Source organism: Blastomyces gilchristii (genome assembly GCF_000003855.2).
Source record: "Blastomyces gilchristii SLH14081 genomic scaffold supercont1.12, whole genome shotgun sequence".
Taxonomy (NCBI): domain Eukaryota; kingdom Fungi; phylum Ascomycota; class Eurotiomycetes; order Onygenales; family Ajellomycetaceae; genus Blastomyces; species Blastomyces gilchristii.
The window spans coordinates 678,670-706,570 of NW_003101671.1; the positions used below are offsets into that span (position 1 = coordinate 678,670).

General features: G+C 40.2%; 5 protein-coding genes across 5 annotated transcripts; 3 read left to right on the forward strand and 2 right to left on the reverse strand.

Moving 5' to 3' along the window:
- Window positions 1-12,280: 12,280 nt before the first annotated feature.
- On the forward strand, window positions 12,281-16,912 carry BDBG_05834 (DNA-directed RNA polymerase III subunit RPC2). Its single transcript, XM_002623614.2, has 5 exons — window positions 12,281-12,590; window positions 12,694-12,885; window positions 12,975-13,198; window positions 13,290-13,694; window positions 13,780-16,912. The coding sequence occupies exons 1-5, from the start codon at window positions 12,546-12,548 to the stop codon at window positions 16,598-16,600; spliced, it is 3,687 nt and encodes a 1,228-aa protein (XP_002623660.2). The 5' UTR covers window positions 12,281-12,545; the 3' UTR covers window positions 16,601-16,912.
- Window positions 12,436-22,622, reverse strand: BDBG_05835 (uncharacterized protein). The gene is made up of 10 exons (XM_031722332.1): window positions 19,432-22,622; window positions 19,121-19,224; window positions 18,789-19,056; window positions 18,697-18,727; window positions 18,538-18,625; window positions 18,450-18,487; window positions 18,292-18,389; window positions 17,861-18,210; window positions 17,621-17,792; window positions 12,436-17,538 (listed from the first exon to the last, which is right to left on the reverse strand). Exons 1-10 carry the CDS (start codon window positions 19,469-19,471, stop codon window positions 17,222-17,224), a joined length of 1,506 nt encoding a protein of 501 aa, XP_031579194.1. The 5' UTR covers window positions 19,472-22,622; the 3' UTR covers window positions 12,436-17,221.
- BDBG_05836 (uncharacterized protein) lies at window positions 19,915-21,155 on the forward strand (the record flags this gene model as incomplete). The annotated part of the gene is made up of 3 exons (XM_002623616.1): window positions 19,915-19,967; window positions 20,600-20,638; window positions 20,906-21,155. The coding sequence occupies 3 exons, from the start codon at window positions 19,915-19,917 to the stop codon at window positions 21,153-21,155; spliced, it is 342 nt and encodes a 113-aa protein (XP_002623662.1).
- A 594-nt stretch (window positions 22,623-23,216) lies between the features above and the next one.
- Window positions 23,217-23,666, forward strand: BDBG_05837 (uncharacterized protein; the record flags this gene model as incomplete). The annotated part of the gene is made up of 1 exon (XM_002623617.1): window positions 23,217-23,666. One exon carries the CDS (start codon window positions 23,217-23,219, stop codon window positions 23,664-23,666), a length of 450 nt encoding a protein of 149 aa, XP_002623663.1.
- A 1,244-nt stretch (window positions 23,667-24,910) lies between these two features.
- On the reverse strand, window positions 24,911-27,580 carry BDBG_05838 (trehalose synthase; the record flags this gene model as incomplete). The annotated part of the gene is made up of 6 exons (XM_002623618.2): window positions 24,911-25,686; window positions 25,757-25,866; window positions 25,955-26,419; window positions 26,503-26,778; window positions 26,876-27,273; window positions 27,347-27,580. 6 exons carry the CDS (start codon window positions 27,578-27,580, stop codon window positions 24,911-24,913), a joined length of 2,259 nt encoding a protein of 752 aa, XP_002623664.1.
- Between the last annotated feature and the right edge of the window lie 321 nt (window positions 27,581-27,901).

Consider the following 27,901-nt stretch of genomic DNA (forward strand, 5'->3'; position numbering starts at 1 on the left):
ATGTAAGTAAGAAATGATTTCATGGTCTCATTTAATACCATTCTCAATAATGAAATCAGAATGAAAATGTTACTAAGAATTCAAACATATTCTTTATCTGAGACTAGATTTTTATTTGAAAAGTGAATCTGAAATCTTTAATATTTGAAATAACATGATTTGAGATCAATGTGATGAACACAAACCATGACCAGAAGTAATGCTTTTAGGCAACATGACAACTGTAAAGTTTGATCCTAGTCTCAGACACGGTCACACGGTCAGTCTAGTCATCAGTGTATCTAGACTTCAACATCAAGTCTCACCCTTGTACTACTCCTCTTAATCTGACTCATCTCTGACAGAATAATATAAAAAGATACCTCAGCAACAGCATTCAATACATAATCAGCAGACAATAAGTCAACAGCATATCAACAACTATAAAATCAGTATATCTCAAGGTCTGACTGAGTCTTTGATCCCTGCACAGTGAGATATATTAAATCTAGCTTTAATACCTCAATATTCAATAGATTCTGCAAGGGATTGAGAACAGCAACACTAGGTTTCTATTGAATTTGAGAATTAACTCTATATTAATATAATCATTGACAAAGTCTTCTATTTTAAGATATAAATAACCAGTTCCTCTACATCTCACTGATAATATTTATATTATTATATAGAAACAGACTTATATTCTCTATAATATCAAGATTCTGAAGAGGGAAAGTCTTGATAGAGAGTATACAGTAGTACATATCTTAGCAGTTTCTATCTCATTCTTCTGCAGCAGTTAATGCAAAAAAAAGATCTTAGAAATAGTTTTTTACTTCTCTTGAAAAAGTAAGGTGTTTTTCTCTGAGTTTTATACAATATTCTTACAAAGAATAAAAAACAGAGCTGTTTTCTGTCATAATTTCATATTCTTTTAAGTAAGAATTACTTTTTCAGTAACTGAAGACCTTTCATTAATACTTAATTTTTTTTACACTCTTTATTAACTGATTTGAGTTGCACACTTGTTGTGTGAGAAGAATTGAATGATTTAGAATAAAATTAAATAGTTTTAATCAATTTCTCTGCAAAAAATTGATTTATTTTTTATCAGTTTTTCTCTTAAAAACTGTCATATCATCTGATTTATTATTAATTGATATCATACTCTTTCTCACTGTATCTCAAGAAAGAGATTGTAAAGATTTTATTGATTTATCTCAAAAATCAATTTTAGTTTATTAGATTCTCTTCAAAAATCTAATCTAGTTACTGAACTAGTGTGAAAAAAATCAGGTGTTTTATACACAAAAGTCTTTTATTCTTCTTTTGAAACAGTCTGACCAACTTTTCAATTGAAAATAGACTTAGAAATATCTCAATTGAAACAGTCTGATCAACTTTTCATTGAGTGAGAACAATGAGTTCAAAAATACACTCAGTTGATGTGGAAAAAGATGCTTTCTCAAGTGCTATTTCTGAGATTGAAATTCTGAAGAGAAGAAAGAAAGAAGAAATAGAGAAACAACAAGTTCTTGAAATACAGGAACTTGAAAAAGCAAGCAAGATTCTTGAAAAGCAGTGTCTGAGTGAGATGAATAAAGAAGTTCTGTTAATTCTTCATACTCAGGCTAGACAACTACAGAAGATAATCAAGTTCAAACTTGAAATCTCAAACATAGTTCAAAAAACATTGAAAATTCCTTGTATAATCACTGACTCTTCATCTTGCTCTTCTTCTTTTTTTTCTACTTCTTCTTCTTCTTTGAATCAGAAGAAAACATATGCTCAAGCAGCTGAATCTACTGTCTCTAAACCTGCTGTCTCAAAACCTGCTCAAAATCCTGAGAAAACTGAGAAGAATACTGCTCATACCTCTATTCATAGAAAAGTGAAAAAGAAAATGTAAAAAGAGAAAAACTTTCAAATCTTCAGAAATAGAAGACTTATTCTTAAAGTCTCAAATCAGGATATTCTGCAAAGAAACAAGCTAAACTCAAATCTCATTTTCAGAATTAGAAATGAAATTAATCAGCAGTTCTTTTCTCAGTTGATAACTGATATTGAAGTTCAAAAATCAGTTATAGCTTCAATTGAGCTATCATTCTTTGAAAACTTCATCATTCTGACTACAATGTCTGAATTCAGTACTGAATTCCTTATTCAGAATGAGAATCTCTGAAAGTTAGCAGTAGAATCTTTGCTAAACACAACAATTCTATCTGAGAGAGATGAAAAGTGAGACAAATTCATTCTTCATGATATTTCAGTTGAAATTTTTGACTGTGAAGAAGAAATGCTACTTCTCAAAAATGAATTGAAAGAATACAACTCTATTCAACTGAGAAAGAAGTCTGTATGACTAAATTCAATTGAGTTCAGACAAAGCAGGAGAAATGCCTCTGTTCTAGTATATACAAAAACACTTGAACAGTCAAAGATCTCTGAAGTAAGAGTAGCAGATTTGAAAATGAGAGTTCATGAATACAAAGACTCAAGAATGAATCTCAAAGCTCAAACACAGTGTTCAAACTGTCAAAGATATGAATACTTTGCAATCTCATATTTTAGAGACTCAAAATATGCATTCTGTGTCAGAGATCATAAAACTAGTGAGCATAAATATGAAACATGCTCAAAAAGAGATGAAATATGTCAACACACTCTGCTTAAGTGCTCTAATTGTAAAGAAAAACATGCATCTAGCTCAAAAGAATGTATGTTTGCTCCTAGAACTCAAAAGAACTGAAGAAAAGATGAAGCTCAAAGTCAATCTAGAACTGAAGAGAAGAGTCAAGCCAGTAAACTTACAACTGCAAGCTCAAAAAGAAGAAACTCTCAACTATTTAAATCTTTAAACTTCAATTCTTCAGTTAAATGTAAACAGAATTTGAATTCTCAAACTTCTGTTAAGATTAGAGAATTGAGAAATGACTCTGATGATAAACTAGATATAATGCAAGTAGTTGAGATTCCTACTTTTAAAAATAGTTATAATCTACTATCTGATGATAGTGACTAAATCCTACTCTATCTCTACTCTCTTTTAATATGAATATATAACAAAAACAACAAAAAAAGTTTAAAAACTCTTCAAAAATCACATTTATTCAAAATAATGTGAATAGAAACTCAAATTATATTTATTCTTATCTTCAAATTGCATTTGAATAAAAAGTTGATTTTATACTACTTCAGAAACTGAATTTTGATGCTGAGTAAAATTACATCATTTCTCATTCAAGCTACTACTGCTTTCTATCTCAAAAGTCTGAGATAAAGTCAAGAGTAGTAATCTATGAAAGAAAGAGATCAAGATATCAATTTAATCTAAGATTTAATATCATGTCTGACTCTGATATTCTGGTGAGTGATATTATAGATAAAGAAAATGAGTTTGATACTATACAGCTCATAAATATCTATAATAAAAAGTCATTGAAGAAAAATAATAATATCTGAACAATTAATAGAGGATTTCTGAACATAACTTCATCAAGAAACTCTATAATTGCAGGAGATTTCAATGCACATCATCTCTGATGAAATTCAGAATACAAGAGAGCAGTGAGAGCTGATAATCTGGTTAAATGAATCTTTGAGCATTCAATAGATTTGGTTAATAAGTCTGATCAACAAACATTCTTTAGAAAAGGCATGAAACAGAAGTCTATTATAGATTTAATCTTCATGTCATAAAATCTAATAAAAAGAAGACTTGTAAACTGATTTATTGATTCAAATGAGACATCAGAATCAGATCATGAGATTATTCAATTTGATATTGAACTGAGTGAAAAATAAATGAGTGAAAATCCTCTTCTCTCTAATCAGTATAACTTTGAAAAAGCTGATTGAAAAGCAGTTGAAGAAAGTATAAAACTGTTAAAATCTGAAAGATAGAATGAGTTATATTGAAATTCTGATCAAGATATCTCAAATGAAATGCTTGAGAATAGAGTGAAGCTTATTACATCTATTATTCTAACAAGTGTTAGAGATAATATTTCAAAGAGAAAATCTTCTGAGTATTCAAAATCTTGATGAAATGAGAATATCTCATCTAAAAGAAAAGAATTAGCTACTGCTAGAAGAGATTGAAAGAATGATATAATATCTGATGAAGAGTTCAAAGCTGTCAGAAATGAATATTTTTCAGATATTAAAAGAGCTAAAACAGACTGCTGGAATAAATTTCTTAAAGAAGCATAAGAGAAGAAAGTTTTTAAAGCTTTTAACTATACTAAAACAAGAAGTGTAGCAAAACTTTCAGTCTTAGAATATGAGTTTCAGAATGAATCATATACAGCAAACTCTTTTGAGAAAAAATGTCAAGCTTTTATAAGAATTCTCTTTCAGAACTCATCAGATTCAGATTCAGATTCAGAGAAAGAGAATATATCACTTCTCAACTACATTGATGAAAATGACTGAGAATGACCTGATCTTACACTAGATGAATTAGAGTCAGCTATCTTCTCAAGTTCTGTTAAAACTGCTGCAGATCCTGATTCAATTAATCACTTCATTATTCAAAATACATATTCCTACTTAAAGAATGAATATTTTGAGCTCTTTTTCAATCTCTTGAAAAATGAATATCATTCTGAATGCTGGAGAGAAGCCACTGAAATGATTCTTACAAAGCCTAATAGAAAAACTTCAATTTCTAAGTCATATAGAGTAATATCTCTATTGAACTGCCTAGAAAAGGTTTTAGAAAAGATAATAGCTACTTGACTATCTTTTATAAGCTCTATAAGTGATTCTCTTTTTTTCAGTGAATAAATGAGAGATAGAAAACAGTATTCTGCAATTGACACTGTTCTCTCAGTTATTCATGATATTCAAATAGCAAAGCATGAGAGTCTGGTCTCAACTGCAGTTTTTATTGATATAAAAGAAGCATTTGATTATGTTTCAAAGTCAAAGTTAATTCAGACATTGAAGATATTAAAACTGCCACTTTCTCTAATAAAATGAGTTAACTGTTTTATATCTAAAAGAATTATACAACTCTTCTTTGATGAAATGAAATAAGACAAGACTGAGATAAAAATAGAAGTATCACAGAGATCTTCAATCTCACTCATTTTATTTACAATATACACTGCATATCTATTCAAAAATAGAAATATGAGAATAGTGTGATCTCTGAGTTATATGAATGATATTGATCTAGTCTACAGCTTAAAAACTATCAAAGAGAATTTGAAAGTAATTGAAGAAGCTGTAAAGGAAATCTTTGTTAGAGCAGATATTAATCAAATTTAATTTGATATGAATAAAACTGAGTTAATGCATTTCTTTTCTAGATTCAATGAGAAAGAACTATCTCTAACCCTTTTAAATAGAGAGATTAAACCCAGTGTAAATATCAAATGATTAGAAGTATGATTAAACTCCAAGTTGAATTTTAAATATTACATTCAATAAAGAACTGTCAAGGCAGAAAGACTATTGAATAACATAATCAGACTATCAAATACAGAGAGAGGTCTATTCTTCCAGGCTATGAGACAGTTATATATAGCCTGTATTACATAAGTAGCTGATTATGAAGTTCAAGTTTGATGAAATAATCAAGAGAATTTCACTGAACTCTTTCAAAGTCTGTAAAACAGAGTCTTGAGAAGAATTCTGAGAGCATTCAAATCATCTTCTATTAAAGCAATGAAAATTGAAGCTTCAATTTCTTCTCCTGCTATTAGATTTGAAAAGGCCTGTATGAACTATGCTCTGAGAGTTGTAAAGATGAGCTCAAATCATATAATCAGAGAAAGAGTCTCTTCTTCATTTCTATCAATTAACTCTGGAAATGAACTGAATTGAAATAGATTTCTTGATTGAAATGAAAATAATTCTTCAAAGAAAATACCTTCTCAACTGTACAGACTATGCTCTCTGATTAAAAATCAATTTTCTTCTTTAAATATTGAAAAAGTTGATCATGAGAAGTTATCTCTCTGATGAGAAAAGCTTGAATCTCTTATAGACTTACAAATAAGTGAACTATCAAAAGAGAAAGAATATGAACAGTATTTGAAGAGAATTTCTACAATCAATATAAAAGACTCTATTCTGATTTATTCAGATGGCTCAAAAAATGAGAACTTGAATAGATTAGGCGCAGGCATTGCTTATACTGAAGATAATATCAATTTTATCTCAGATTTCTGAAATCTAGGCTGTGAATGTGAAGTCTTTGATGCTGAACTATTTGCAATAGTGAAAGCTTTCAAACTCATTGAAATAAAATCTCATAAAAGAGGAAATTGTTTGAAAGAGATATGAATATTCTCTGATAGTCAAGCTGCTTTAAAAAGACTTAGAAATAGTCAGATTCATAATGATTAAATGAATCTTGAACTGATCTTAAACTCTGTTTTAAAAATTCAAAAGAGAAGAATATCAAAGCTGATAATTCATCTGCACTGAGTTCCTGCTCATATGAATATTCATGGCAATGAATTGGCTGATTCAGCTGCAAAAAAGAGTGCAGAATTAAGCAGATCTATTCAAAAAATTATGTCCTGGTGTTTTATAAAGAGAAAAATAAAAGAATCTTGTTTAGATAAGTGAAATGAAAGCTGGCAGAAACAAAAGAAGAGTATACATTATTCAAGATTTGAAACAAAACTCAAGTGGAAATCTTGTTCAATTAAATATAAAAAGAAAATATTCTCATCTATAATATAGCTGAAACTAGGACATGGCTATTTCAAATCTTATATACAAAGATTTGATGATAGATTTAACTCAATAGAATGCTCATTCTGCAATACAAATGAGAATTCTGAGCATATTATAATGTACTGTGCATTATACAATAGTCTCAGAGTCAGATTGAAAGAGAAGTATGATCTAAATCAATTAAATATGAGATTCTTATTCTCAACTGAGACAGGAATTAAATACTTAATAGACTTTCTATCAGAAACTCAAGCAGCTATAAGAAAATGACTAAATTCAGAATTATCTGAATATGAAGAGAAGGAAATCAACCAGATATAGTCTGTTAAAACAGCTATATACTATCTTTTAATAATTTGTTTTGTTACAGTCTTTCTTTACTTTATCTTTTTCTTTCAATTCCTTTCTATCTATCTATTTAATGTGTCTATCTTTAAGACTGTGTTCTCTTTTCCTTTGTCATGATATTGTCAAATGGTTTCAAAGTATCAGAAGATGTTAAAACACTGCAATTTGTAAACAGTTTTTGTATTCTGAGCTGGAATTTTCTGATTTTGCATATCTGAAATTGATGAATGTATAATAGTTAACTTTACAGATATAGGAAAAACCCTGAGAACTAAAAGTTCTCAGGTAGATGTCATAGTCTCTGACTGCATACATCTATAATTGAAGAATAATAATAATAATAATAATTGTATTATTATTATCATTCAATTATTTCTTTCTGATCTCTTTCAAATCAATTCTTTTGACAAAATCTTCAAATGCAGGCTTTGTCAGTGACTTGATGAGTCTGTCAGCTATGTTCACTGTAGAATCAACATGTTTCATCATGATTTCTTCTTTTTCAATCAAGTCATGAAGAATATAATATCTAATCTCAATGTGATATGATCTTTATATTAAGAATTTCCTCTTTGCTAGATCAATTGCTCTCTTATTATCAACTTATAGATGTGAGTATATTTTCACTTTTTCATCATTCATCAACCTAGTATCATATAACATATTATTCAATCAGATTATCTCATAAGCTGTATCACTAGCTGCAATATATTCAGCTTCTGTGATTAATTTGATAATAGATGTCTGTCTCTGTAACTGTCATGAGATCAGTGACTCATTAATCAATATAACATAGTCAGTAGTTGATTTGTATTAAGGATTCACCTCTGTTCAGTCTGAATCACAGTATATTACAGAACTCAGGTCATCTTCTATCTCCTTCTTATACAATATATCATGGTTTTTTATCTTCTTGACATAACATAGGACATGCTTCAACACTGCTCAACATGCTTTGTGTGAACACAAGTTAAAACATGAGAGATAGTTGACTGTGAATGCCAGATCTGACCAGCTGCTTGAGATCAAATACTGCAATGATCTCAATTCTTGACAATATCTCATAGCTGTAAAGTCATCATTCAATTCCCTTCTCTTATCAGGTGAGAATTTCAGTTATATACTGACTGTCATCAGAGTGTCAGCTGAATTTATCTTATTCATGCTGAAATCTTCAAGAATCTTCTCAATATAATAGCTCTGTGTAACTGCTAGATCATCATTTCTCTGATATTTAATCTTCATTTCAAGATATAACTTGATCTCTTCAATATTCTTTGTCTCAAATCTCTTTATACTCTTCTTTAATACTCAGTCTAATTGCTGTTCTTGAGATTCTGTCATCTGACAATCATTAACATGTAATATCAGATAGATCTTGTGAACAGAGTAATATAGAAATCTGCTGTTATAAGATGATATCTTGAATCTCAATGTGATGAGATGTTCTGTTACTAGAAAATATCATATTCTTATAACTTGCTTCATTTTATATAGACTCTGATAAAGTAGTCTTATCAAGTTCTCTCTGTCATACTTAACATCTGTGAGTAGTTGCATATAGATCATCTCATTCTGTGATAGTATGTCATTTAAAAATGCAGATACATAGTCAATTCATTTGATCTTTCATTCTTTGACAGTTGATATAGTAAATAAACTGTATGATGTAGGCCCTGATATCACTGCAGCATATGATCTTGTATAATAAATACTCTGCTATTACAAGAATCTTCTAATCACTCAGTGAGCTCTAAAACAGATAATCTTTCTCTTATTATTGAATTTTCAATCATATACTTATTTATCTGTAAGAATATTCATTTCCAGAGCCTTCTCAATAATAATATATATCTTCTTCTATTTAAATATCTTACTCTTCTTTTTCATTGTCTCATATCAATAGTCTCAGTCTGAGCTTCTTTTAACTTCTGTTAGTGTAGTTGATCAGTCTGTCAGAATACTTAGAACAGAATTATTCTTATTAATAGAGTCTTCAGACTCTTCATTCATGACAAGCTGTATCTCATTATCTAGAAGATAGATTGAATCAATTACACTCTCTAAGTTCTCATTAATAATTATCTTTAAAATATCTGACTTTTTCTTCACTAGGTGTTATAGTAAGCAGTACTGTCATCTCTCTCTGACATTCAGAATATTTAATTTATTAGATAATTCATTGAATTCTCTCACTGTATTTACAGATGTATTTACACCTATGTCAAGAGCTTCATCAAATATGACATCTCATACAATCTCAAGATGATGTGCAACAGAATCTCACACATGATATTAATGTAATTCTTAATATTCAATCAGCTGTTATTTCTTGCTGTCAGTTCTATCTGTGAGCTTATTCAACACTTTCAAATTCTTCTTATAGATCTTACACTCTCATCTCTGTATTCAATGAACAGAAGATTGCATCTCAGTTCAAGCTTTAAAAGATGTAAGTGATGTTTCTTTCTTACATTTAAATATCTTTATTGATGTTGAAGATGTGTTAATCATCATAATTACAGCTTATATTACTTCATTTCAAAGTTCTCTTTCTAATTCACTATTAAATAGTAGGCTTCATGTCTTTTCTGCAACTATTCAATTCATATGTTTCACTGAGTCATTCAATTGTAATATATCAGATATAGTCATTTCATATGCTATTTCTTTGCTCTGACAGTAGATCTTAAGTTCTTGACTTTTGAACTCTTCTTCATCATCTCAGTGTAGAGTTTCAACTTAATATTATATAGTTATCTTAATATCTGTAATGAAATTTATTAATCTTACAGTAGATTCTCTCTTTCTTATCATAAGAATTGCTTATCTATAACAGATTGTATTATCTGTTATACTCAATCAGTAGCTTACACTCTCTTTAGTGAGAGTGTTATTCTCATCAAAAAGTGTTTTTTCATTCTCTGTCAGATTGATGAAGAATCTCATTACTGACTTAACAGCTCATATTATAGATATGAAGATTGAATGTGTTATTTTTATCTGAACACAGACTTTACAGAATAATAAAGCTTATTGATTAATAATTCTTATTTCTAGATGTGAATCTGCTACTATTTTTGTAATATCTATGAGATTTAGATATTCTAGCTTTTAATATCATTGCATTATTGTAAGTTCTATAATCTTTATATTATTTCTTTTAGATAGTATTAATATTGTGTCATCTTTCATCTGTAATATATTCACAGGTTCAAAATCATCATTAAGTATAGCAAACCAGATCAAGTCTCTGTATATAATCAGTCTTTTCATCTCATAGATATCATTCTCATTTAATCTTACTGTAAATGAGAACATGCACTCAGGAGATATAATTAACATAGTATGATTATTCTCATATATCAACTACTTATAGATATAACTCTGATATACAAGCTTACTTATACTCATGAGATTCACTTCTAACTTCAGAATATAGCAGATATTATTTATCAGTATATTCATCTCTTTCACTTAAATCTTCATATCTTCTATAGCTGCAGTAGAGATTACTGTTTCATCTGTTATTTTTAACATCACTTTCATCTTCTGAGATTTTGTCATGATAAGATCTCTGTGAGGTGTGACATGAGTGTCTGATTCAGAGTCTAGAATTCAGATATCTTTTTCTGTCTGATCACTTACATAGGCCTTTTTCTTGATATAATATACTTACTTTATAATATTATGAATAGAAGCAGTATCTGTATTCTCTGTATTTATTCTTGTTTCTATTCATATTGAAGTTTGAAGAATATTTCTCAGAGTATTTCTTTTAACAGTCAGTCTGAATATAATCAATCTTTTGATAATGATAGTAGGTTCTCACATTATTATCTTTACATTCAGGTTTGAATTCAGTGTTCTTATTCTTGTCATTGTCTTTATTCTTGTCTTTCTTATTCTTATCTTATATGTTATTGATAGAATTTCTAGATATATCAGTATTTACTTCATTTACAGCAGAGAGCTGTAAAAGAATATCATAGTACAGACTTATAAAATCTTTCTCTAAGAGTTAAGTATTATCTTTGTCAATTTGATTCATTTAATTTCTTATAAATAAGACTCAATCTCTGTTAACTTCTGTAAGCAGTCTGTTGAAAAACATAATATCTGAGATCTCATATTTTAGACAGATATAATCAGTTCTTATAATAATTAGATATTCAATGAAAGTATAATCTGAGTCTTTTAACTTAGTAGTCATACTAATCAGTTTCTTAAACAGACAGATTCTGCAGATAGCAGATCTCTCAGAAAAGTTATTCTCTATAATAGTTTATTAAGTATAAGTAGACAACTTAAATTTCTTAAGTATAGTGAAATGAGTCTTAATCTACAAGATAATTACAGACTATATATAATTATATAATCAAAAATTGTATTCTTTTCAGAAATATTACATGTTCATGATAACATTCTTATCAAGATTATTATCTTTAAGAATATTATCAGTTTCAGACTATTCTATAGTTAAAAGAATTTCCTCTCTTTATATTGAGTAGTTAATGAATTCAGTGAGAACTATTAATCTTTTGATAAGTCTTACTTAACTTCTGAATTCTTTAAGAACTTTTATTATAATAGATGTCTTCTCTTTCTATTGAAGATATTCTATCAGATTCACTCTTATCTTATTACTTATAAAAATCTCATCTCTACTGATCTTTATATACTCAATCTCATGCTGAAGTCTTATAATTTCAAGCCTTATATAAGTCTTCTCACTCACTGAGTTATTATTATTTCAGTCACTTAAATCTTCTGTATTATCTGATATCTCACTGATATTTTCAACTGAGTCTTTATATATATTAAACTTATCAGACTGTTTCTCTGCAATAATTTCATTCAGCTTAAATACTTCAGAAGCTGTCTTTCAATTCATTATTAATATTAATAATAATCTATGATCTTGTGTTTACTACTCTGACATTTTCTCATTTTTTTATCTTGAAAATATGTATTCTTTTGTTAAGTCAGATGTCTCTCTGAATCTTAGATTAATCATGAGTTCAATTACTTAATAAGTCATCTAGATGTGCTTGTAATGATGTGTGAAGATGTCAATTGCATGTTATTTTGCAGCTTTTCATTGTGTAGAGGGCTTCATAACCTCTTGAAGAATAATGTTGTTGTGTTGTATTGTAATCTAACTACGCGAGTTACACTAAATGAATAGGTTGGGGTGGCACGTGACTAGGGTAGGTGTAGTAATCACCAACAGAAATATAGTGCACGTGACCACTTTCTGTAAACGGATTAGCCTTAAAAGCTTGGACCACCGCTTAATTTGTTATATAATCAACCGGAATCTCGGTGCCAAGTTATTCCGGGAGAGTGTCATCGGGGAAAAAAATAACTTTTGAGATATTGAGGCCGGCGGAACGACATATTGCTCTGCCAAACATGAGCGCTCCCGATTTATGATCTAATTTCCTTGTCTAAGTTCTTCTAGGAACATATCTCACTTCCTTTCGGAGCTTGCCTAATTCCCAAAGGCTGCTTGAAAGAGGGTAATGCCTCCCCGAAGAAAGGCAGCTCCGCCAGACGACCCCTCCAAGGTACGTGAAAAGGCATATTTTTGGTTTTCAGTCCACACGCAGCTCTGTTATAACTCATCTTCAACCCTACAGCCATATAAGCCTGACAAATTCATGTATATAGGAAGTGGACTCTCTACCCCTCCCAGTTATGCCCGGAAGTCCTATGAAACGGAAGCGTGCGGCGCAAACAGCTCCGGCCATAAAGACCCCTTCCGCCCTTGGTCCCGCTCCCGCGACCATCGCCGCCCATGCCCAAGCGGAATTGCATACGCATGGGCATTCACATCATAAAAAGGGGAAGAGAGGAGGTGACGTATGTTATCTTATTTTCATGTTCTTTTTGTTTTCCTGGTGGGTGGAAGCTAGTATATTGCATGTAGATTGGCTAACGCTGAAATGTAGGATTTCGACGCGCTCCTCAAACCATTTTACTACAGCAAATCCCTCACAGACCCAATTAACACTGCCGAAGATAAATGGAATTTACTGCCCGCTTTCCTCAAAGTGAAGGGCTTAGTCAAACAGCATATCGATTCCTATAATTACTTCGTCGAGGTTCAATTGAAGAAGATCGTGCAGGCAAGCGCGGAGATTCGTAGCGATGTTGACCCGAATTTTTATATCAGGTACTTATTCTTTCTTATTTATTCTCAATTTTTCTGCGATGTATTACGTTTTGAGAAACGCCTCCTAAACAATTTGGCCTGCTTGATTTAGGTTCCACGATATCTACCTGGGCAATCCCCGGCGGGCAGATGAAGAACAAGACTCCAAATTCGATGTAGCATCTACTATCACACCAAACGAATGCCGGCTGCGTGATATGACCTATGCGGCCCCGATCCTGGTCGATTTTGAATATGTCCGTGGTAGACAACGAGTCAAGCGGAACGGGACCGCGATTGGTCGCATGCCTGTTATGCTGCGGAGCTCCAAGTGTGTGTTGTCGAATAAATCAGAGGCGGAGATGCAGCTGTTGCATGAGTGCCCGCTTGATCCTGGTGGGTATTTCATCGTTAATGGGACGGAGAAGGTTATTTTGGTACAAGAGCAGTTGAGTAAGAATCGGGTTATTGTGGAGACGGATTTGAAAAAGGAGATTGTTCAGGCTTCGGTTACTAGGTGTGTACTATTCTTTGGATATATTAATCATTTTATAATATCCTAATTGTATACGGGACTTATTTCGCTAACGGTCGTGTGACAGTTCCTCGAACGAACGAAAGTCGAAGAGTTATATCATCATGAAAAAGGACCGGATATACATGAGACATAACGTTCTTAATGAAGATGTTCCAATCGTCATCCTTCTCAAGGCCATGGGAATCCAGTCCGACAAGGAAATGTTGCTTCTTGTTGCCGGCATAGATAGCACCTACCAAGAAGACTTTTCCATTAACTTCGAGGAGGCCGTGAAACTCGGGATATACACTCAACATCAGGCGCTGGAATATATCGGTAGCAGAATCAAAATCAACCGGAAACCGAACAGCTTTGGCATTACCCGACGAAACCATGTGCAGGAAGCCATCGAAGCAATTTCCTCTGTTATCATCTCTCATGTCGTCGTGGAAAACTTGAACTTCCGGCCCAAGGCGCTGTACGTTGCACATATGGCTCGGCGTGTTTTGATGGCGAAGCATGACCCCAGTCTAGTAGATGATCGGGATTATGTGGGGAACAAGCGACTGGAACTCGCTGGCCAGCTCCTGGCATTGCTATTTGAGGATCTGTTTAAGAAGTTTCAATTTGACATTAAAATGAATATTGATAAGGTGCTGAAGAAGCCTGTACGGACGGAACAATTCGATGCATATGGGGTCGTCGCCATTCATGGAAATCACATCACCCAGGGTATGAACCGGGCCATCTCAACCGGTAATTGGAGCCTGAAGCGTTTCCGCATGGAGCGGGCGGGTGTTACTCATGTATTGAGCCGATTGAGCTACATCGCCGCTCTGGGCATGATGACCCGTATTTCAAGTCAGTTTGAGAAGACCCGCAAAGTCTCGGGACCTCGAGCCCTGCAACCATCCCAGTTTGGCATGCTTTGTCCGTCCGATACTCCGGAAGGTGAGGCTTGTGGTCTTGTAAAAAACCTGGCGCTCATGACGCATATCACTACCAACGACGAGGAGGAGCCTGTGAGAAAACTCATATTCGCCCTTGGCGCGGAAGACGTGCAGACTGTCGGCGGCCGCGAGTTGCATGGCCAGGGTGCTTACATTATCTTCTTAAACGGATCTCCTATCGCCCTAACGCGGCGGCCGAAGTTTTTCTTAAATTCCTTCCGTCGGCTGCGGCGGACGGGGAGGGTTTCAGAATTCATCAGTGTCTTCATCAATCATCATCAGAACGCCGTGCACATTGCTACGGACGATGGGCGTATATGTCGCCCACTGATCGTTGTTGAAGACGGGAAATCCAAAGTAACCAAGAGCCATCTCTGGGCGCTCAGGAGCGGGTCAATGGAATTTGACGACTTCTTGGCTCATGGCCTAGTAGAGTATCTGGATTGCAATGAGGAAAACGACTCTTATATCGCCGTATATGAGGAGGACATTACTGATAGCACGACGCATTTGGAAATCGAACCGTTTACCATTCTCGGCGCTGTGGCCGGCCTCATCCCTTATCCACATCATAACCAATCTCCCCGAAACACATACCAATGCGCTATGGGTAAACAAGCCATAGGCGCTATTGCCAATAACCAATTCCTTCGCATCGACTCCCTCCTCTACACCATGGTCTACCCGCAAAAGCCCATGGTGAAAACCCGAACGATCGAGCTGATCAAATACGACAAGCTCCCCGCCGGCCAAAGCGCAACCGTTGCTGTCATGAGTTATTCCGGCTACGATATTGAGGACGCTCTCGTCCTAAATAAGAGCTCCGTAGACCGCGGCTTCGGCCGCTGTCAGGTCTTCCGCAAATACTCCACAAACCTCAAAAGCTACTCCAACGGCACAAAGGATAAACTTAAAGGCCCTGACCGCGAAAACGGCCTGCCAATCCGCAAGCACGCCCTCCTCGACAGCGACGGCCTTGCCGCCGTCGGCGAAAAGGTAAACCAGGGTGAAGTGTATATCAACAAAGTCACACCGGAAAACGCGCTATCGTCTGGCATCACAGGTTCAGACGCCGGCAGGCCCATCGCCTACATCCCTTCCCCACAAACGTACAAACTCCCCGACCCCAGCTATATCGACAAGGTCATGATCTCCGCCACCGAGGCCGAAAATCAGCTCATCAAAGTCCAGACGCGCCAAACCCGTGTGCCGGAAGTCGGTGACAAATTCTCCTCCCGCCACGGCCAAAAGGGCGTCGTCGGCATCATCGCCGAATACGCAGATATGCCCTTCAGCGACCTCGGAATCGTCCCGGACATTATCATGAACCCGCACGGTTTTCCGTCACGTATGACAGTGGGCAAAATGCTCGAGCTCATCGCGGGCAAAGCGGGCATTCTCTCCGGCCAGTTCGGCTATGGGACTGCCTTCGGCGGCAGTCCCGTGGAGGAAATGTCCGCTATCCTTGTCGACCATGGCTTCTCGTATGGTGGCAAGGATTACCTCACCTCCGGCATCACGGGCGAACCGCTCCCGGCGTATGTCTTCATGGGACCCATCTACTACCAGAAGCTGAAGCATATGGTACAAGATAAGATGCATTCGCGGGCGCGTGGGCCGCGGGCAATCTTAACGCGACAGCCGACGGAGGGAAGGTCGCGGGATGGTGGCCTGCGGCTGGGCGAGATGGAGCGTGATTGTCTGATTGCATATGGAACTAGCCAGTTACTGTTGGAGCGGTTGATGATTTCGTCTGATCGGCATGAGGTAGATGTCTGTGAGAGTTGTGGGTTTATGGGGTATTTGGGGTGGTGTCAGCGGTGTAAGACGTCGCGCGGGGTTGTGAAGATGGTTATCCCATACGCGGCGAAGTTGTTGGTGCAAGAGCTTTTTAGCATGAATGTCGTTGCGCGGTTGAAGCTTGCGGACGAGTTTCCGGAGGAGAGGGGAATGTAGGTGTAGAATAATTGTATGTGCATGGGTTTTATGTTTTATGGTTAGATTAAGATGTAACACGATATGTATATAATCCAAGGCGTAGTCTGGCGGCTTAGATTTTGCGTTCCCTCCTCCTAGGAGGCAGTAGGAAATTTCCATCTTGTTCCCAGATCTGACTTCTTCATGTGCGTTGGAGTCCTCTGTATTCCTCCAGGGTCAGCAGAAACACAACCAGTGCAATGATTTTTCACAGCATATTTACAAAAAACTAACACGCCTGGCCCACACTCTCCCCTCCAAACCAACCCATTGCAAACTTGGTTTTGTATGCATGCTGATGAAGATGACCATAATGACCACCCAAAGACACAGAATAAGAATATTTCAAAGAATCCTGGACTCGTAAACCCCAATATCCCCGTTTTTATTAGTTCCATCCCTAATCCCTTTGAATTCGCCACAAAACACCTTCCAAATATAAAATTGCAAAAAGTCAAAATCGTACATATATCGAATGCTTTCCCCAGTTGACCTCCACTAAAACGATTGAGAAAAGAACGAGGAAAATAAATTCCATCATCTCGCTAGGCGTATTCATGCCTTTTTTTTTGTCAAGCCAAGTTCGTATCAAAATCGTTTTCACATCCGCCACTCCTCAACTATAGGTCCTGCGCTAACTAGCAAACTCGGCTTCCCCGTATTTCCTGCGCCATTTGCCGTTGGCACCTCCGTTAGATTCTCGAAACGTAGACAGGTAATCTTGTCTGGATATCGATAGTGGGTAATAGGTACGTCTCTACGATTGGGATTGGAAACTTCGGCAGCCCTGCGCTGGCGTGCTTGTGGTTGGATGTGGGCGGATGGGAAGGAAGAGGGAAGAGAGGGGATGAGGGGTGGAGGCATGATAAGTTTACCAGTGTTGAGGGAGAAGAGCTGGATCTTGTTGGAAGGGGAGCCTGGGATGGAGTTAGTTTGAGGGTGGGTTTATTTTATTTTTTCTCAGAGGTAGGGTGGAAAGAGGGAGGTGTAGCAACTCACTACAGGCGAGAAGACCAGTTTCGGGACTGATGTCTAGCTCATCGTGCGATAAATGGTCGTTTTCATAGCCGTGGAACGTGAGGTAGGGTTCTGTCGAGATGTGACTGGGTTTGTTGGGTTGGGGACGTGTTGTAATGCCGCTGGGGCCATAGCGGAGATCGTACATATGTAGCTATCAAGGTGAATTTTAGCGATGACGATTAGGGACAATAGAGGGAAATCCCGATAATTGTAGCATACATTCTTCTTCGCCCCTGCCACCACAATCCGCCATTCATCTACCTTCCGAATTTTATATACACCGTGTGGATGTTGGAGTCTCGTCGCGGTATCCTGGCTACGTAAATCATAGAATTGCACCAGGGAGTTGGTCATCCCGGCCATTACCACTCGAGGGGTCAGCCACTCAACAGCCATGATATCAGCAGTATTCGGCATCCTGACGGTTTGCGTGTTCCAGTGTGAATCAATCCCGGTGATAAATAACAGATTACTTGATTTTCCAACTACAAATATGCTCTCTGTTGCACTTGGGCACGGGGCGGAACACCATACCATAGTACCGGGGTAGCAAAACGTGGTTGTGGTATCTTAGATGGACATATTGTTAGTGTAACTCAAGGAACGAAGCAGCAATTCAATTTCCAAAGAACGAGTGAGAGAATTCTTACCAACGACGTATTGAGTCGCGGACCGGCCATCCAACGGGTTTGTGAGTCTAGAAGTTGAAATATGAACGCTTTCACCGCTTGGATTGCTTGACGAAACACTGTATATATCGTCTTAGCATCTCGTCCACTTGAAAATATACCGATAGATAGACACTCACAGAAGCCAGCCGGTTGGACCAATTGAGAGCGAAGTGACCTGCCGAACTCCTTAGAAAAGGTTGAAGCTCCTTTTGCGGTCACACTTACCCAGTCATATCCCACCATTGCACAGTTACACTGCCTCTGATGCAATCTGTACTGCCAGGGCCGACTTTGTTTCTTAGGAAGATAAGACCTAATAACATCTTCGTCAGCAGGGCCCGATACTCACATAAAAAGTCGATGGATTGGATTGGCAGACTATACAGAAGGTTGTAATTCGATGCCGTATTGATCGCTAGATTAAAAACACATCAATATCAGTAAGAATAGCGACCGTTGAAAACTCGGATACACACCAACTAAGAGGTTTCCACTCCAAGGGTCCCTGGCGAACCTCGACACGGGAAATCTAGCATCATAGCTAGTTACATCGACCAATCGATTCCTAGAAAGCAGCCTTGCACATGCGACGGCTCGGTGTTCGGAAACAAAGCTCCTCGAGGAGGGTAGCGTGCCATACTCCCGCTGCAGCAATTTGCCACCGAGAGGACACTGTAACAGGTTTGACCTCTTGATAGTCTCCGTCGATATGCGCTGAGAGTGCTCTTCTATCCTCTTTCGCTTCTGCAGTTTACTATTAGCATGGTGGAGTGTATTAACCACACATGAAGTGCTACAGGACACTAACCAAAGATGTCTCCTTTCTTTTTTTAATGTCATCCCTTGTGTACTTCGATCCGGATGGTGCAGCGTGATTTGCCTGGACTTTGAAATACTTCTTCTTCTCAGCGTCTGGGGCATAGGTCGTGGTTAGTTCAGAACACAAAATTGAAATATCCTTTAGTGATACGGAAATATAGAAAGATAAGTGTATTGAATATTCCCATGACAATCATGTCATCTGTTCCCATCAATGAGACCTCGACAATGGAGAATATAGGCCCCGAAAACGGGCACAAACCCGAGACAGTATACAATGTAGGATGCACTCATACGTACCATAGTAGTACCCTGGAATCTCCCGCGGGGCCGAATCCATGCTAGATACGCTTTATATTCACCCGCTGGTACAATATAGAATTATGAACGGGAGGCAAACGAACGGGCCGCACACGACCCCCCTGAATGGCGGGACCGCCAGCCCTTTGCTGGGGGAATATTAGGGCTTTACGATTGGTAGGGGAAGTCCCGTAAATGGCGAAAAGAACGGCAGCGCGTCCCTCGATAGTGAATGAGAGAGTCCTGCTCAAATATTTGTAATTCTAGCATTATCTTTATGACCTGATGTGCAAAAACTATTGTGAGATATATCGAGCAAGAAGTATAACACTTCTGTCAACATGTTCACGTGACTTGTAACTATGTAGTGACGTCATTTTTCGAACATAAATTCATTCGGAAGTCGCGTTTTCGATGAAACCAATTCTAATCATGTTAATGAAGACGTATAACACACAAATCTAGCCTCAGGTGTCAATGGCCATGGCTACTACAGATAGAACTACGCCAGAAGTTTCACAAATGACGCGCCGGTGGTAAGTTCCAATCAGCAGCATGAAAAATAACTAGAGCTAACAAGGGTGTTCAAGCCGCCAAAACCTGAAAAATGGTTAATTCTGTTGTCAAAGGTTCCTTATTTGTAGTGGTCCTAGGATGGGGATCCTATATTAGCATGACAAGGGGGTAGGTAGTTGACAACTGGGAATTTTAAACTATGAGCGGGCTCGGAAAGGCTTTCAGATCAGCAGCTCATATCAGTCCGATCAATTTTGACCTCCAAGATTTCCCCCATTTTTGGAGTATGTGCTATGGATCAACCGGTGCATCACTCTCTTCTGATGAAATGTGACAGCCAGGAAGTAATGCGCAAAAGGAATTCGCAAACCTATCCAAGAGGCGTAAAAGTTGCTGCCCTCTTGGTTGCGGGATCGGTTTGCCCAGCCGATTCGACGGCAATGCAAGCTAATCTGGTCGGCATAGCTGGATATAGCATTAGGGGGTACCCATATGCAAAGCAGATGTGATCAACCAGGTGCCAGAGGATCGCATCGATGATAGAATAACGTTTTCCGTCGGTCGCTGTGAAGAATGCACCGGGTATATTTCACAGGGCGCTGCTCATTGAGTACTGAACAATGTGCGAAAACGAGCTGACGAAACTAGCTAGGGGAAACGTGGTATACATGCCATGTATGGCTCTGTTCATGTATGCCAGTTAAGAGGCTCTATTTATCCTGGTTACTGTTGTTAGAGGGTTCCTGGCTACCCGAAGGAAATCGGAGATTAAGTGCCTTAGAACAACAAGAGAGAAAGCCTTTCGAAAATTCTGACTTTCGATCAATGGTAAATGAATCAATGCACCAACGGCGGTTGAGACACCCGGACCAAAATCCAACGGAAACAGTAAGGGAAACAATTCCAAAAACAGCCCATTCCATTTGACCAGCTAGGCTGATATATTTTACGTTTTCAGGGGTGGAATCATATTTCGCCGCACTATGACATCTGGCACCAATCAACAGCGCTCTTATCTGGCCCCATCTACTGGAATCAGGCGTTTCACCAGCAACGACCGATGCTTCAGCGCCATGGCGCCTTGTTGGGATATTCTTCCAGCCGGGATCAATCACTATCACCACCGCGACTTTTCCGTTGGGCAGGGTAGTTCACAAAATCTGCGGCATGCTTTGATGTTAGGGGCCAGCGCAAAGTCAAATCAATAAAAATCGACTTTGGAAGACTGTCGACGTTGCGGCACCCAGCCAAACCCTCTAATCACGGCGGATGGCGTTGAGGCTGTCTGACGTGGTTCGAATTGGGCGGTTCCGTTTGGCTTGCTCTAGGAAAGTTTGATATCGTCGAGGTTGAGAGACTTTTGACCACGCCCGCAGAAGTGCTTCTGAAGATAAGCAGCCCATTTTCCACACGGCTTAATATCCAGCCTCCAGGCAAAGCATGGCTTGGTATCACTTCAATGGACTTTCGCTGCTCTCCGGTGGCAGGTTGGTGGCGAAATTGTGCCGTTCGCAAGGCACCACAAATGCGTTGGTTGAAAAGCTGGCTTTTCCAGGGCTGCATAGCAACGCCCATTTATGTTCACATGCTAGACCAAGGCATCTCGTCGGAGTGATTGTGATGGCCATTTGGGCCGTTTGGCTGTCTGCAGGTTTAAGATGCGGCTCTGCACTATATTTGGGTCCCAAACCCTTGGAAGCCCACGCTTGCTGTGTTTCGGCCTAAGCACTGTACAACCACACAACATGCATCAGCATGGCATCTGCAGGGTGTCCACGGTACCACACTTTTCTGGTAAATGGGAAATTTTCCCTTCCAGGAAACAATGAAATCATGAAGTTTCTAGCGCGAAACTCATTAGTTCAAACTTCAGGCCCCAATGTTCAGCCTGTCAAGGATCTTCACAAGTTACCCACCAGCGATCAGCAAGTGGAAGAAAAATGCTTGACTTCTGGCTAAAAGCCAGCAGTTTCGATGCGACTGTACCCACGAATTCTCTATCAAGGTGGTGTGTGAAGGATGAGGGTATTCCAGACAGAGAAAATCTTCAGTCTGCTAGCTCGTTTTTTTGTAGTGATCTTTTTTTTCTGCACCTGAAACCAAATTCTGGAGCATGGGAATGATCTGATACGATGAATTTACTCTTCATGCTTTTCTTGAAGCCGATCACACTTCAGCATCTCCATTCTGACTGACCAGCGATTGGAAAACTTTGACTTCCACGCAACTGCGCTCTGGGCAGCTAGTGGTTAGTTCCATCCCTATGCGATTAACGCCTCTGGCTTTAACTTCTTGTATTTTCATGACGGCGCCGGCCAGGATTCCCGCTATTCATCCATGCTTGCTCGAACACCCTAATATTCGAGGGCTAAAACTATTTTATGGTGAGGAGAACAGGTGAGGAGAACCGCAAAGCGAAAATCACGCTTTCACGATCAACTTTGGCACTGCTTCCCGCCCCTTTAGTGTTTGGTTTCAGCTGAAAGTCGACGCAATTTAACCCTCGTATTCGATAGTCAACAATTTGTTGGGCGGGTTGTTTTTGTTGCCCACGAAGCCCTGGAACTGCATAGTTCTGCGTCACTCTTCATCAAGAATCTTCAAGGATGTTTCATGCCTCGCTGAAAGCCAAAACCCCAACAGAGCCTCAGTCGGGAACACCGCCAATTGGAAAACGCATTCGGCCTGAACCGTTGACTGCGTGCGGGGATGTCGGCTTTAGCTCGAAAAGGAGCAAGCGAGGCTCCAATCACTAGCAGCATTCCCGCACCCTAGAGCCAAACAGGAGGAAACTGCTGCTTGAGCAAGGCCCTGAGAGTTTGAGTGGCTTCCAGCGACTTGGCGGCGAGGCGCTGTTCCACCCCGATATGAATTGCTTGTCTCCAGGACCCCGTTATGATGGCTGAGGAAGAGCGTGGATTTGCACCTAAATTAAGAACAATCACTACGCGGATCCCCTGCCACTGCTGCCAGGCTGATTTAGTTTCCCAAACACGGATTGAAATATTTTTCACTCTCTGACACAGATATCGATTCTTTTTCAGAAGCCAGTAGCCAGCGGTGTGGCCGTGTTTAGTCAATTCAGCCACCACTCACTGACAGCCTGGAGCGATAAAATATATATATTAGCTTCTTCCCAGTTCACGTTTCCCATTCCTCATCCCCATCACACTTCTTTCCTTTTCCAATTGTATCAACCAGCAATAATAAATCCTCTCCACACTCCCACCTTCGATCACCAAAACAATACCAAAAACAATACCATCAAAATGTCTTCCTTCACCATGAAGCGCTGGCCTCTGGTCACGACCCTCCTCATCCTTCTCTTCGGCCTCGTCGCCTCCGCAACCCCAAACAACCCTAGTGACCTGATCGCGATCACTTCCGTTGAGCGTCGCGCTCAGGGCCTTGAAGCCCGCGCCCCCAAGAGAGGCGGTGGAGGTGGCAGCAGCGGCGGCGGTGATGATGACGACGACGACGATGATGATGATGATGCGCCTAGCAACCAGGACTTCCAGACCTGCCCTAACGGCGGCACAACCTGCAGCGAATGCTTCGGCCCCGGCTACGTCTCCTGCATCACCCCTTCGAACGTCTGCTACAACCCATCGACCCAAACGCGCAGCAAGGTCTGCGCCGCACAAGACATCTCCGGCGCGACTCAGCTCGCTGGCTCCCTCGGCCTCGGCGCGCTGGGATTAGCGGTTGCTTTCCTGTAAGCTGGGTGTGGCTGGGGCTATCCTGCGAAGTCGTGATACCGTGCAGGGTTTCGGTAGGGATGAAATTTCTCCGTTCGTCGGTTTTCCTCTCTCCACATTGTGAAAACCCTTCAGACCTATCCATCCCCGTTGCCTTGATTCATTTCAGCCTTAATATCCATTTTTCCATTTTTCCATTTTTATTTTAGCTCGATTCCCCCCCCCTACGTTTTTGTGCACGTTAGTGATTTGTTCCCGAGCTGTCTGTCATGCCGTCATACATGCGAAGCATCTTTTCGGGGTGTTACATATGTCTTCACACATTAATGTATCTTTTGTCCTTGTTCGACATCCCATCCCCTATTTTTATTTTCACTCTGAAGATTGTTTTTTTTTTCAGTTTGCTAGAGAGAATAAACGAAGGTGTAATTTCGACATACGAATGTGAACGGTAGACGGTTTCAATGAGATAGGAGAGACAACGTCAACTTTTTTCATAACTCCATATTTATGACCTTTTGTTTCGGAAATCCCGGCACCTACGTTTCCTTCATATTCATATGAAATGATAAAGTAAATAAAAAATCGCCTCTTCGATATGTTGACAAGGACAAGGAGGAAATGAGAAAAATCATGATGAAATGTCTGCTTTCTCATCGGATTATGATTTTTTTTTAACACGAGTGTCTTTGCTCTTCTACTAACCCCCTCCCCTCCCCCATCCATCCCATGAGAACCGCATAACATGAAGCCGAAAAGAAAACGTCAATGTGTCCCCAGTTTTTATTGACTCCTTGAATTTCTTCCTTTTTTCCCCGGACTCGATTTCTTCCCTTCGATGTACCCTGTGTGAACAGGAATGTGAAATGGCAATTATAAAACTATAAGCCATATAAATAAACCATGTTGTAGCTAAACTATAACTTATATCTACTCCGTGCAGGTATTTGTAATAACAAAAAATGTAGAAACCAAAACCTGCAGACAACTTGGAATGATCAACTTGGAATGATCGATAGAGGCAAGAAAGACAAGCTTCTTTTCCCTCCTCTCTTTTCTTTTTTTCCCTCTTTTTTCTTTTGAAGGCAACATATTCAAAAAAATTTTAACAAGCCGTGCACTTTATAAAGGAATTTAAAATATCAAGAAGAAAATGAAAGAAAATACCAACTCTCGCGACGAACCGCACGTAACAAAAATAGGGAAAGCAAAAGCATAAAAAAACACACTACCAGACTCGCTTTACTCTCCTACCTACATACCCCTTACTTTCCCAAATCTCTCGACCGCCCCCTATGCAGCGAAAACCCCCCAACCCCAACCCCAATCCCCTGATTATCCCCCAACGTCCTCTTCAACCGATTCTCGTGCCGGCCATACGGCTCCTTCGCCTCCTCGCGCGCCATATCATTAATCCACTTCCCGTTCGGCGCCACGGTCTTGCCCTTCGACACCTCGCTGGCCAGATACAGCCACGACAGCGCGTTGCCGACCGTGCTCACCTCGTCGCTGACGCTGTCCGCGGCCCAGCTGCTGAGGCGGTAGTAGAGCTCGTCGTCCGTCCAGAGGTTGTAGAGGTGGTGCGCGACGGCGTCGGAGTCGCCGACTTCGACGAGGAAGCCGTTTTTGCCGTCCTGCACTTGCAGCGGGATGCCGCCGGCGAGCGTGGCGATGACGGGCTTGCCCTTGTGCAGGGCCTCGGAGACTTTTACCTCGAAGCCCTCGCGGGTGGAGAGTTGGAGGGCCACGCGCGCTTTGGAGAGGAGGGCGTTGAGGATCTGATCCGAGGGCGGGATGTGCATGACGCAGATGGAGGACTTGAGGTGGGCGAGGTTGTTGTCGATGTGCTCGATGACGGCGTCGTAGATTACCACGCCGTCCGGGTCGTCGACAGAGCCGTGTCCGCAGATCAGGAGCTTGGGAGGCTTCTCTTCTTTGGGCCGGTTTTCGCCGAAGAGGATGCGGAATTTTTCGTATGCATCGAGGAGGTCGAAGATACCCTTTGATGGGTCGAAGCGGGCGATTTGGACAATGTACTCGTCTTGAGTATTTTGTCAGCCATGTGTGTGTTCATAAATGCATCAAAAAGACAATGGCGGGGAAAGACATACCATCTGGATAATCAATGGTGGTCATGCCGATTTCGCGACATTTCGCGTTGAAGATACGACCGTAATAACCAATGTCAAAATCGTCCATGGTCTTATTCAATCCATCGAGCCTGCGACATCCATGAAAAGGAGCGTAAGCAAGCTGAACCATTCCAGGCACTGCAAAAAGAGTGGAGGGGAAAATAGACAAATACCCACCAATCTGTCGACGCCGGCAAGTACCCCACCGTCTCTCGCGGCACCATATGCGGCACAAAGCTCGAGACGGGATGGCTAATAAACAAATCCGCGCACTTGATGCTATCCCAGAAATAATTCCACGCCTCTGCCTGCGGCGTCGTTGGATCCGCAATCAGGTCGCTGCGGACCTGGATGTGGCTGCGGTAGATGACAGGCCGCATCGGCGTCACCTCTTTAATCAGGGGGATTAGACCAGGCATCTGTGGATCGTCGATGACGATGACATCCGCGCCGCCCTCGCATGGGGCGGAGAGAGGCCCGCCCTTGCCGAACCAGTATCGTTTGGCATTGCCGACGATCCAGTCTGTGAGGGCGGCTTTATTTTCCTCTGTAAGACGTTCATCGGGCTTGGAGACGCCTTGGAAGATGTTGTGATTTGTCTTTGTGATGCGGAAGACGGCCGGGCGCGGGCGGGGGACGTACCTAGAAAGAAGAAGAAAAAAAGACATTAGGGGATCCGCCACGAGATAGGCATTAACTAAAATAATAAGATTGTCTAAGCTCACCACTTGAAATCCACGCCCAACATTTCCGCAAATCTGACCAGCGCATGCCGCATCAGCGCAACACCACCGCCCTGCGGCGTGGCGCTGAAAAACGCAACTTTGACTTTGCGCTTCTTCAAATCATCCGCATATTTCAACACAGAATTCCACGTGCGAGAGCCAACCGTCAGCTCATAATCCGACAAATTAGCCAGGACAGCATGGAAGCCGCAGTCAACCTCCACACCTCCGCGATACCCCACCTGCAGCAGAGGCGCCTTGCTAGGCCCGAAGAAGCTGTAATATTGGTTAGCTTTTATTTTATTTTATTTTTCACGCATGTATGAAGCGAAATCGAAAAACCGAAATGATAAAAAAGAAGGGGAAAACATACGTGATGCACTTCCTCGCCACCGACTCAGCCTGCTCATCCAACGTCTTCGTATTCCAATACTCCCGATTAATCCAGCCGACGCTATGCACGCCCTTGCCGTGCAGGACCAGCGGCACGATATCCAGCTCCCCCCATAGGCGGGGACACAGATGCGGGCAGCGCTCCGCCAGCTCGTGCGGCAGAGCAATGCCGATGAACTTCTCGAGGTGCTCGCGCTCGTACTTGCGCAGCTCATGGATGACGAAGTCGGTGATGATGTCTGCGGTGGGGTGGAAGCTCTCGTCGACGGGGAAGTGGTGCTCGGAGAAGTCGAGGAAGTAGGTTGTGTCACGGATGGCGAGGGCGATGATAATGTCATTATTTTCGCTAGAGCGGACGGAGATGCCGCCGTAGATTGTCTGAAATTGTTTTTTTTTTACGAAATTAGTCACTGGGAAATGAATGGGGTATGTGTGTGTAGCATGTATATACCTCCGACGGCGGCCCCGTCCACTTCTTCTTCGCAACCCGATCCTGCAGATCCCGCTTCTGATAAACGGAGGTCCGCCGCTGGAAACGCCGGTCCTGGAACGCGGAGATGACCATGTCGACGTATGGCCTCAGATGCGGCGTGTGACGCCCCTCGCCATGCTTGTGGTTGCGGTGAGAGTTGGAATGGTGCTCTGGCAACGAGCCCTCTTCCGTAAGGTTCTTCTTCAGGAACATGGTTGCGATGGGAAGCGGGTGGTTCCGGAATAGCTGCGATGGGGCGATGGGGGTGATTTCTGGTTAGATTTAGACAGAATGGGGAGAGAGAAAGAGTGGTGATCTTCGTGCAACCGGTCTATATATCAAGAACGGCTGGTTTCGGGATGGATGGACTGATGGATGTGTATATATAGAGATACGACAACAACTGTTCTCCTCGCAAATCCACCCGGGTTGAGTGATGACAAGCCGTCTGAACAAGAGCAGTCTGGGAACTGATAGGATAGAATATGCCAGGCTAGAGCACTCCAGCTGTGAAGAAAGATGCGGCGGCAGAGA